This window comes from Artemia sp. Qi Xiang Cuo, chromosome 19 (assembly GCF_049724085.1).
Source record: "Artemia sp. Qi Xiang Cuo chromosome 19, ASM4972408v1, whole genome shotgun sequence".
Taxonomy (NCBI): Eukaryota; Metazoa; Arthropoda; class Branchiopoda; order Anostraca; family Artemiidae; genus Artemia; species Artemia sp. Qi Xiang Cuo.
The window spans coordinates 23,969,216-23,981,871 of NC_142812.1; the positions used below are offsets into that span (position 1 = coordinate 23,969,216).

A 12,656-nucleotide genomic window follows, 5' to 3' on the forward strand; every position below is an offset into this window, starting at 1 on the left:
TTAATCTATTCAATGCCTCCCTTTTTACACCCTCCCAAGAAGTTCCGATTTGCCTTATTTGTTTACGACATCCTCCAACCCCAGCCGCAGACGACCTGCTTTCCGTTTAGCCCTAGACGGTCGGATGAAAAGGACAGCCTTCGGCAATCTGTCATTTTTTATCCGCAGAACGTGCCCTAGCCATCTCAACCTTTCTCTCATTTTAGTCCTAGAAAGCGGAATTGAATCACACTTTTCGCAACCTACTGTTTGAAATACGGTCAGTCAGCCGAGTACCCAAAACAATCCATATACACGTATCAATGTATGGAAAAATAGATTAGCTTTTATTGGCAGTTTCAATGCATCTACCCTGTCGCATTGTTCCTGTTAGGATAAAACGAATTACACACGGCAGAATGGTTTTCACTTTTTCACATTTCACACTTTAAGAACGCCATTATAGAGCTTGGAGATGTATTAATACAGTGATCAAAAGCTATCTTTTTTCTCGATTTATTGACGCCTGCATAATCACTAAAAGCGCGATGCTTACTTGGTAAATCAAGAAAAAACTTACAGTTAGTATAAATCATGATATCAAACCAAACTTTTACCCTCAACGTGAGAGAAAATCTCACGATAAGAAATTTTTGGATTAGGCATATATTCCCTTTATCTTTTGAGGCAAAAGATTATCTATCAACAACCTTTTATTTAAGAAAAAAACACGGAAAAAAGTTATTTATACGTTTTGCAGCAGTCATTCGATGTATCTAAAAAATTTCCCAAATTTAAAAAAAAAATCGTAAGATCAGTTTGTTTCGAAATTTTAATACTAAAAAAAAAAAAACAAAACTAACCGTTAGTGCTCTATTCATTAGTCTGATGACCATATCAAATTGTGCAGGTTCTAAGACAGCTTTGGTAGAGAACACGTGCTGCGACAGTTCTGAACAGAGAGCCAATCTAGCGTCTTTTGTCTGCAGGGCTCTTAAAACAGCTGGGAAGATCTTTCGTGCATCTGCAATCTTATTCTCAAAAATATATGTGACGCATGTGCGCAAAACTTCGAGTCTTCGGGCCGAATTTGAAAATAGATGACGAGATGGTTGAAGGACTGAGATATCAGGGCCAATTGGAACAAATTTTGATATCAGTGGCTTCCCAGTGAATTGCCTTAAAAATAACAAGAGTAATAAAAAAAAACTTAAAAATTTCCTTGCAAACCTGTTGTTTAAAATTACTGTTTGGAAAATAGTTATAAAAAAAGTTGAAAAAAAAGTTTGGGAAAGTTTCTAAAAAAAAAGTTTGGAAGAATAAAAAGTTCAGTTTCCGAACGAAAATTAGAACACTGGAAGCTACAGTGATGATAGCGGTCAAGAATGGTTCTCAAACGTGGCGCTTTGAAAGACGGAGAAACATTTTTTCATTTTTTTCTTTCCAGCGAAATTGTCTAAGCATATTTTTAATTACTCGTTTGACTGACCACATGTCAAACAAAGCTGTTCGAAAAATGTGGTCCTATCCCACTTTCTGAGGCTATAATGAAAGAAGGGTTGAGATGAGTAGAAGACGTTATTGTTCTTTCAGCCACTTATCGTTCTTTCGGCCACTGGTCGGGGGCAAATCGAAACGCAGGTTGTCCTCAAACTGGGTGGTAAGAGGTCATAACGAAGGTTTAAGGAAAATCGAAAATTCAAAAGTGGGGTAAAGTGTGAATTTTTAAATAGATTAGAGAGGAGGAGGAGCGTGAACGGCTGTGTTGGCCTCAAGCAGGTTGGTGCTTCATTGAGTTTCTAGCAGTAGCAGTTCAACAATATGGTAAAAGTGCCACATGGTAAAATTGGCATACTAATAACTAAACACTTCAATAATCTAAGATACTTACAGGCATTTAACATTCCATTGTGATATTCCTTCATTAATAAGCTCCTGAACCTTTGAAGAGTCCAGTAAAGGAAATACCGGTTGGTGTATTCGGGTGAAAGCTCCTTCTGTGGGCTTGGGAACTTTAGCGACGAAGTTTGACGAGGCTGGATTTTCATTCATCAAAAGCTGATGGGCTAAATCCTAAATGAGGAAATCAGTGCTTAAACAATCAATTAACAAACATTTTCAACAATAACAAATACTAACAAATTGAAAGTAGTATCCATTTAAATGAAATAGTAATATCTATTATACATGTGAGATAAAGACTCGTCCCAACTTTGAACACATTATCTGGCGGTGCAAAAGGAAGAGGTAGGAATTGTATTTCTATATTATTTTGTGTAGTAGTTATATCGAGTCAAATATTTTACAACTTTCCCTTATTCCCTTGGACCCTAATATACAAGAAAAGCCTATTTTCGGGGCATGGCCCCCCTCAAGATTGTGACCCAAAAAAGGGGGAAATGTCTTTTTCCGACTTGTTTGAAATTTTCAAGGGCCAAGAGGACAAAATATTTTGTCTGTAGGGAGATGGTGTTTGGGGGTCCGATAATACTACTACTACTAACAACTCACCGCAGCACCAAGCCGCCTGAGGCCAACACAGCTACGCACGATCCTCCTCCACCCCAATCTATTCAAAGCCTCCCTTTTTACACCCGCCCACGAAGTTCCCATTTCCTTTAAATCTTTCTTTATAACGTCCTCCCACCCCAGACGAGGACGGCCTGCTTTCCGCTTAGCCCTAGACGGTTGGCTGAAAAGAACAACCTTCGGCAATCTGTCATCCTTCATCCACACAACGCGCCTTAACCACCTCAACCTTTCTTTCATTATAGCCCTAGAGAGTGGTATTGAACCACATTTTTCGTATAGCCTATTATTTGAAATACGGTCAGTCAGCCGGGGACTCAGAAGAATCCTTACGCAATTTCTCTGGAAAACATCTAGCAAATCTTCATCCGCTTTTCGGAGCGTCCATGCTTCAGAGCCATATTTGACCACTGTCATCACTGTAGCTTCTAATATTCTAATCTTGGTTTGCAGACTTATCTTCCTATTCTTCCAGACTTTTTTTAACTGTGAAAAAACACCCTGAGCCTTGGCTATTCTATTTTTAACATCTTCACTGCTCCCACCATCTTTACTAATAATACTACCAAGGTAAGTGAAGCTGCCCACCTGGTCAATCTTTTCATTACCCAACGTCACCTTTTCATCTTCACTTATTCCTAGCCTTAGTGACTTAGTCTTCCTAACATTAATTTTCCAACCAATTCTAGCACCCTGAACTCGCAAAACCTCTAAAACTTCATTCATTTTGCTCACACTTTCATCTAGGATACTGAAATCATCAGCATAATCCAAGTCTAGGAGACTTTTTCCTCCCCATTTCATTCCTTGGTCTCCCATTGCCTTTCCTGTGCTCCTTAAAACAAAGTCCATCAAAAAATCCATATAAAGGGGGATAGAACACAGCCCTGCTTAACTCGTGATTTAATGCAAAACCAGTTGCTAACCTCATTTCCTACCTTAACCGCAGCAGTGTTATTCTCGTTCATAGCACTAATCACTTTCGTGTTTTTGTCTGGTATACCATACAAGGATAAAACCTTTACTAAAGCTCTTCTATCAACAGAATCGAACGCTTGCTCATAATCTATAAAACTGAGGACCAAAGGTGTTTGAAAACTCAGGCACTTCTCAATTATTAGCCTAAGAGTAAAAATTTGGTCAACACATCCTCTACCCTTTCAAAAACCGCACTGCTCTTCTCTTAAAACTTTGTCTACGGCATCTCTCAGTCTAAAAAGTATCATATTACTAAGTAATTTACTACCTACAGAGACCAGACTAATGCCTCGATAATTACCACACTCACTTTTATCACCTTTCTTATGAAGTGGCTTAATTAAGGTTTTCCCTAAATTGTTAGGTATTTAACATTTTTCAAAGCTAATGTTCATAGTCTACAGTTGATTATTTAGGATCCCAGAGCTACAATATTCGAGAAACTCATTTACCGTCCAATCAAAATATAATCACGTGTTATTCTGTTACACTTGTAATACTGCTTCTCATTCATTCCCACACAATAAATCTTCATACACACCCAAAGGATCATATACTGTTTGATTTTCCTCTGTATTTTTTCATGCAACTCTATCTCAGTTAAGCAAGTTCTCAAAATGTTTCTCCCATTGCCTTTCCTGTACTCCTTAAAACAAAGTCCATCAAAATAATCCATATAAAGGGGGATAGAACACAGCCCTGCTTAATTCCTGATTTAATACAAAACCAGCTGCTAACCTCATTTCCTACATGAGCAGCAGTGTTACTCTCGTATATAGTACTAATCACTTTAATGTATTTGTCTGGTATACCATACAAGGATAAAACCTTTACTAAAGCTCTTCTATCAACAGAATCGAACCCTTGCTCGTAATCTATAAAGCTGAGGACCAAAGGTGTTTGAAAACTCAGGCACTTCTCAATTATTAGCCTAAGAGTGAAAATTTGGTCGACACATCCTCTACCTTTTCAAAAGCCGCACTGCTCTTCTCTTAAAACTTTGTCTACGGCATCTCTCAGTCTAAAAATTATCATATTGATAAATAAGTTGACATCTACGGAGACCAGAATAATACCTTGATAATTAACACATTCACTTTTATCACTTTTCTTATAGAGCGGTTTATTAAAGGTTTTCCTAAAATCTTTTGATACCTCCTCTTTTTCAGAAATTATATTCACAATCTTCAGTACTTTATTTCTAACCTCAGAGTCACCATATTTAAGAAACTCATTTACCACTCTATCAGCACCTGGAGCCTTATTATTCTTTAGTCCTTTTAGTAGTGTTGCTAATTCCTCCTCACAAAACAAATCTTCCGTCACATCCAAAGTATGACAAACTTTTTCATTTTCCACTATATTTTTTCCTGCAACTCTATCTCGGTTAAGCAAGTTCTCAAAATGTTCGGCCCATCTCTCTTTAGTTTTTTCCTTATCGCTAATTGCGACCCCATTCCTATCTTTAACTGGGACAAGTCCGGATTGACTACTCCCTCTCAATTTTTTAACGTGCCAGTACAAAATTTTACTATTATGCCGTCTAGCTGCATCTTCCAGATCCTCGGCAATTTTATCCATGGCCTCCACTTCACAACTCCTTAGTACATATTCTAATGCTTTCTCCACTTTCTTTACATTTATTTTGTTTTCATACGATTTATCGCTCAGATAATTCTTGTTCAAGTCCTTTCTCCTTTCTATTAAACATAAAGCTTTTTCACTAATATTCTTAGCTGCAGTTCTAGCTTTCTTCCCTAATACACCTTCAGCAACTTCAAAAACTATTTTCCTAAAATTATATCATCCATCTTCTAAATTGTCAAATTTTAAACTCTCCAGTCTAGTATACAACTTTTTCTGCAAATTTTCTCTCAAGTTTTCAGCCTCGAGTCTACCAACATCATAACCTCCTGGGAGGTAATTACCCTCCCGATATTTCAGTTTTAAATCAACCCTTAACAGTACTAGATGGTGATCTTTACTTTTAACATTAAGAGTGGCGTTCCTATGTGCCCCAGTGTCTTGTATTAATCTTGCAAGTCTTCAGTTTACTATAGCATAATCAATAAGGTTTACTCTCTTATCATCACTTGAATAACTTGTTAACTTATGATTTACTTTACGACCAAACACCATATTGGTTATAACTAGATTGTTGTACCTACAAAAATGCAAAAGTCTGTATCCATTACTGTTTTCTTTTCCTACACCAAATTTACCTAGGCTGGGATACCATCTATCCCTATTTCTACCAACCTGGGCGTTAGAATCCCCCAGTAATAACATCATATTTCTACCTGGGACCTTGTCTATTTGCTCCTGTAACTGTAAGTAAAATTCATCTGAGTCCCTAGTATCTCTGTCAGTCGGTTCTACAGGGGCGTATACTACTATAACTGATACTCTGAACTTTCTAGTCATAAAATGAGTCAATAAGTAATCTATTATTAATACCTTCCCAGCCTAAACAAGACTTAGCAGCTTCCTTATTCATCATGAGCCCTACTCCCTGTCTATATACCCCATCCTTCCTGCCAATGTAAATAAATTCTATATCACCTAATTTCATGCTTCCTACCCCTCGGATGTAAGTATCTGCAACTCCTAATGAGTACAGTTCGAAACGTCTGAATTCGACAGCAAAAATGTCGATATGATTGTCATTTTTGAATGTCGTGACATTCCAAGTTCCAATTTTCATTTTCTTTTAATCATTGAAATTATTTTGGCCTCAGGAAAAGTAATATTCCCAGATACCAGTGCAGGACGGGGCTCCCATATCTTCTCAAGTCTACAACGAAGAGCTTAAGTCGGCTTAGAACCGAACTGCAAGAAGTCCCTGGGGCCTCCATGCATGGAGGCTTTGTGCAATCCTAGGCCCATCTTGGTTACAACATGGTTTTCAGCACTTGGCGATGCTCTTCTATCAACAAGAGTTGAAATTCTGCACAAACATTCTCAAGCCCATTACCTCTGACTCATTATATATTCATGCCTACAAATATTATGCTACTACGGGGAGATAGCCCACAATAGATAAATCAGCTAGGAAGAGGTTTTTCAGCCCGAAGACGCCCATCAAAACATATCAAGCCCAGAAAAATTGTCCATTAGTCAGAATCCCGTGCCAATGCTGTGTCGTTTACTAGGCTATAATTTCCTCGAGGGGCGCCACTCGTCAAGTGGGAATAGAGTTGACCGCAAGGTCCCCAGTCTTGCAGGTGCCCCGAAAAGATCGAGGCAACCCTTTGCAGAGGTCGTTGTCCATAGATCTGGATCTTACGCTCTGCCACAGTTGTCCTCCTATAGAGGATCCTCCCGCAATGGTGTTCTGCATCACCATGCAATTTAACCCATTACTGGGAGAAGGTTTGCAACTCATAGGACTTGTGGACAAACCAGTAGGTCCTTTTGAGTGTAAATTTGAGGGGCCTTCTTCCTCCTCCGCCTGTATTTATGACCCCGGGTGAGGGTGTCCCAGATTCTATTATGGACCCCCAGGGACAAGGTCCCCCTTGGTCCGTGCCTCCTATGGAGGTACCCAAACACGCAAACTACTTATAAATATATATAACTCACTGAATATATAAATTATATATGGAAATATAAAACTCACTGAAATATTTAACCTACTACTTATAAATATATATCTCACTGAATATATAAGTTATATACAGAAATATATAACTCACTGATATATAACTTACCTTCCATCTATCAATACTAACATTAAATCATAAGATAGCATTGATTTTGAAAGTAGGCTTCAAGGTAAAAAAAACTGTGATATTCGTAGTCGATTTAAACGGATGTATGGCGTGATTAGAAATTAATAGAATCTAGTGCACTAAATTTAGGAGGTGTGCATTAAATTTAAATTAGCTTTTATACATATACACATCTCTATATGATGTTCCAGTGCCCTGCCAGCTGAGGAGAAAGAGAGAGTAAAAAAAAAAAAAAAAAAAAAAAAAAAAAAAAAAAAATCACAGTTACTCCATCAAGATGAAAACAATCAATTTGAGAAGGTTCACCTAGGCCTTTAATTTCAAGAAAAAGGTTGTTTTTCTCTCTGTACACCATATATACCAAAAAAGAAGACAAGGGCTGACTGTCAAAGGAAATCTGTATTGAAATATCTGACTAATAATACATATTAGTCACATACTTCAAAACCGAACCACAAAGCTGAAAAGGATCAATTTAAGGTATGTATATTTGATAATACAATTCATTTAAGCCATTACTAAGCAGAAAAACTTTTTTCTAGGTTCACCATATACGCAACAAAGAAGACAGAAGAAGAGCATCAAAGCAACTCTGTGTTGAAGTATGTGACTAATAAAACATATTAGTCATGTGCTTCAAAGTTTATCCACCAAGAGGAAAACAATCAATTTGAGCAGGTTCACTTTGGCCTTTACTTTCAAGAACAAGGTTTTTTTTTTCTCTCTCTGTTCCCATATATACCAACAAAAAGGCCAAGGGCTGACTGTCAGAAGAAATTTGTGTTGAAATATCTGACTAATAATGTATATTAGTCATATACTTCAAAATTGAACCAGAAAGATGAAAAGAATCAATTTAAGGTAAGTATATTTGAAGATAAATTACATTTAAGCCTTTACTAACCAGAAAAACTTTTTTCTAGGTTCACCATATATGCCAACAAAGAAGACTAAAAATGAGCATCAAAGAAACTCTATGATGAAGTATCCGACTAATAATACATATTAGTCATATACTTCAAAGTTTATCCACCAAGAGAAAAACAATTAATTTGAGGAGGTTTACTTAGACCTTTACTTTCAAGAACAAGGTTTTTTTTCTCTCTCTGTGTTCTCCATATATACCAAAAAAGATGCCAAGGGCTGACTGTCTGAAGAAATTTGTGAGGAAATATCTGACTAATAATACATAATAGTCATATACTTCAAAATTGAACCACAAAGATGAAAAGAATCAATTTAAGGTACGTATATTTGATGATAAATTAAATTTAAGCCTTTACTACCCAGAAAAACTTGTTTCTAGGTTCACCATGTATGCCAACAAAGAAGACAAAAGATGAGCATCACAGAAACTCTGTGATGAAGTATCTGACTAAAAATAAATATTAGTCGTATACTTGAAAATTTAACCACCAAGATGAAACCAATCAATTTGAGGAGGTTCACTTAGGCCTTTATTTTCAAGAAAAAGGTTGTTTTTTTCTCCTTTCACCATGTATACAAAAAAAGAAGACAAGGACTGACTGTCAAAGGAAATTGGTGTTAAAATATCCGACTAATAATACATATTAGTCATATAATTCAACATTGAACCAATAAGATGAAAACGATAAATTTAAGGTAAGTATATTTGATGAAAAATTTCATTTAAGCCTTTACTAACCAGAAAAACATTCTTTTCCGGGTTTACCATATTAGCCAACAAAGAAGACAAAAGATGAGCATCAAAGGAAGTCTGTGTTGAAGTATCTGAATAGTAAGACATATTAATCATATACTTCAAAGTTTATCCACCAAGATGAAAACAATTTATTTGGAGGTTCATTTAGGCCTTTACTTTCAAAAAAAGGTTGTTTTTTTCTCTGTTCACCATATATACCCAAAAAGAAGAAAAGGATATACTTCAAAGTTTATCCACTTTGGTAATAGCACAAGAGGTAATACCTTTTTTTTCCTTTTTTTTTGGCTGTACAAGGAGGTGTTCTCCATTCCCTGGGCAAAAGGAATACTAACGTAAAAAAATACATTGGGCCAAGTGGTGCCCAGAAGAAATCCAAAAAACTCCTTTTTTTTGAAAGCTGATTTGATAAACCAGATAGTTGTTTCCCAATCAGCTTTAAAGTTAAATATAGACAGGTTTAAGAAACTTTAATGAAAATAATTTTTTTTTAAACATGTTGTATCGGTTCGTGACTTCGAAAACTATGCACAACATTTTTCAGTGTCTCTCCTATAATCTACGACCCGATATACTATTACTTGTGAATGATCAGAATTTACTTGTTCTTGAACTACGGTTTACATTAACTTTGGATAAATGAAAACTATAAAATTGTCAACCAGTGGCAAAATAACATTTGCCACTCAGTACTACACAGTGGCAAAATAACATTTGCTGCAGCTGCAATATTGCAGCTCAGGTTATTGCAGCTCAAGCTGCAACAATTTAAATTTTCTACCAACGTAAAACTGAACGTATTCCTGATATAGAGTTTAAGTGTCAATTTCTAAAAAAAAAGGAATACAGGAAGTATTTAAAGCAACCAAACGTAATTTATAAAAGCCAAAATTTGAAACAAATCTTGGCTTTATTGATTCTTGATATCCAAAAATGAGTCTAAATTGTTCCATCTCTGATGTGCTTGAAACTTACGGGACATTTAGATTGGGCTGGGTAGACTTCAATGAAGACAAAGCATTTTGAAGTTTAGTTATATTGACATGTTGACACTTGGAAACAACTTGCTACAATGATTCGTTACGCCAAAAATGGGCAAAAAACACTTGCTTTGACTCATAGGCTATTTGTCATGTTTCAGATACTGGGTTTATACACCGGGCAAAACAAATCGAAGAGAAGAAAACATTAAATAAAAATTGGGTTGACATCCAAAAATGGGGAAAACTTTTGTTTTGCAATAAGGTTTTTTCGAACATTCAAATTTAAAATGAAAATTAGAATAATTAGGAGCAATAGTTTCACATCATACAAGTAACATTGGTATGATTTGATAAAGGGCAGTATAGAAGAGCGCAGAAAAGTTCGTGCTCCACTTGGAAGATCATTTATGAAAATGCACAGCTTGTAAGAAGGAAAACAACTTCTAGCCAACATTAAATTCTGCTTAAGGAGTAGGAGTGGGGTCTCGAAGAAGAATCTATGGAATATAACAATATTGAATCTTAGCACAAGTTGAGTGAGAATCCTGAATAAAACCGTCACCGTTAGTAGGTTGACCAAGGGGACTTCAATGAGAATAACACATTTTTAAAGAAAAATTTGGCTTTGTCGATTCGTGGCGCAAAATTTCTATTTATACTTTTGTGCTGGTTTGCTTGAAAATATCTGGACATGTTAATAGGCAACAATGTTCTTTCAAGACAAACAATTAAGGGAGTGAATCTGCCGGTATTGATTTGTGACATCTGTTTTTTTTTTCTCTTCTTGTTTAAGACGACAAATCAGAAATCTTTTTATGCTTAACATGGATTTCCTTAAAAAAACAAATAATTCCAACAAGATATGACATAAAACAATATTTTTATAATAAACTGATGGATTAAGATACTTATGCATTAAATGCCCTACAAATGACAAAGAATTTTAACATTCTTTTATTTGAAATTTAAACGAACTATTTTAACGAAGTTCGATTTCAAGATTTAAACGAGATTCCAGCGAAAATTCTCCTGCCCATTCACCGAAACCTTCAGGAAAAATATTATTACAAATTACAGAACAAATCAACTTCTGATGGAATATTTTGACTGAATATTCAAGTTTTGTCCAAGATTTAAATGACAATCCAGCATTTTAATTTTTAAGCAGAAAAACTGAGAAAACTATGCAAACGTTCCAACAATTAACCAACAATAAAACTATGTCAATCAAAACATGGATAGAAAATAAATTTAAAATGTTTTCAAAAAAAGACTTTTTCACAGAAAAGTGAGGAGCCATACTAAAATTTAAACGAGCAGAAATAAAGTGATATAATAATTCAACCGTGAAGCGAATACTAAATTACTATGAACGAACAGATCACCCAAAACGAATAAGTGCAGTTCTTCTAAAACTTTCAAGGGTCAGAGCTTAGTTTGCACTTTAGTTAAAAGGACTTATAGTTCGGGAAGTGTGTTTCTGCGCTAAGCTGACTATTGGTCAGCATGCGACAAAAAGTGTGTCTTTTATCTTGTTTTTGTTATTATTGTCGATGTTTTGATAAATAATACCACACTGTTCAAAATACAAAGCGTTTTCAGTAAAACACAATGCCATCCAAGCTATTTAGAGTGTTTGAGAGGGAGTCATTATCCTTACCCCTCTCTTATTTGTAGTAGGTGTGGTTTATACACTCTGAAAAGCCTGTTGACATTATTTGAAAGCCTGTTGACATTATTTGAAAGCCTGTTGAAAGCCTGTTGACATTTATTGAAAAGCCTGTTGACATTAAAAAGTGTGTCTTTTTGTTTGTCATTAAATCAACAACAAAAAACAACAAAAGTATCGCAATATAACTAAGTACAGATTTAAACAATGAAGCTATCTTAAACAATCTATTTACTTTGATTAGTTCTTTCCTATAATCTGTATAATTATTGTCATTATCTTGTTTTTGTTATTATTGTCGATGTTTTGATAAATAATACCACACTGTTCAAAATACAAAGCGTTTTCCAGTAAAACACAATGCCATTCAAGCTATTTACAGTGTTTGAGAGGGAGTCATTATCCTTACCCCTCTCTTATTTGTAGTAGGTGTGGTTTATACACTCTGAAAAGCCTGTTGACATTATTTGAAAGCCTGTTGACATTATTTGAAAGCCTGTTGACATTTATTGAAAAGCCTGTTGACATTAAAAAGTGTGTCTTTTTGTTTGTCATTAAATCAACAACAAAAAACAACAAAAGTATCGCAATATAACTAAGTACAGATTTAAACAATGAAGCTATCTTAAACAATCTATTTACTTTGATTAGTTCTTTCCTATAATCTGTATAATTATTGTCATTATCTTGTTTTTGTTATTATTGTCGATGTTTTGATAAATAATACCACACTGTTCAAAATACAAAGCGTTTTCCAGTAAAACACAATGCCATCCAAGCTATTTAGAGTGTTTGAGAGGGAGTCATTATCCTTACCCCTCTCTTATTTGTAGTAGGTGTGGTTTATACACTCTGAAAAGCCTGTTGACATTATTTGAAAGCCTGTTGAAAGCCTGTTGACATTTATTGAAAAGCCTGTTGACATTAAAAAGTGTGTCTTTTTGTTTGTCATTAAATCAACAACAAAAAACAACAAAAGTATTGCAATACAACTAACCACAGATTTAAACAATGAAGCTATCTTAAACAATCTATTTACTTTGATTAGTTCTTTCCTATAATCTGTATAATTATTGTCATTACCTTGTTGTTGTTATTATTGTCGA

The 12,656-nt window shown here is 35.3% G+C and overlaps 1 protein-coding gene across 1 annotated transcript in view; it reads right to left on the reverse strand.

Moving 5' to 3' along the window:
- The window catches only part of Sbf (SET domain binding factor), a 167,787-nt gene that overhangs the window by 117,592 nt on the left and 37,539 nt on the right, over nucleotides 1-12,656 (reverse strand). Inside the window, exons 8-9 of the mRNA XM_089104945.1 lie at nucleotides 1,871-2,052; nucleotides 843-1,158 (exon numbers count right to left, since the gene is read on the reverse strand). Of these exons, the coding sequence (XP_088961071.1) occupies nucleotides 843-1,158; nucleotides 1,871-2,052 (498 nt within the window). The remainder of the gene's footprint in view (nucleotides 1-842; nucleotides 1,159-1,870; nucleotides 2,053-12,656) is intronic.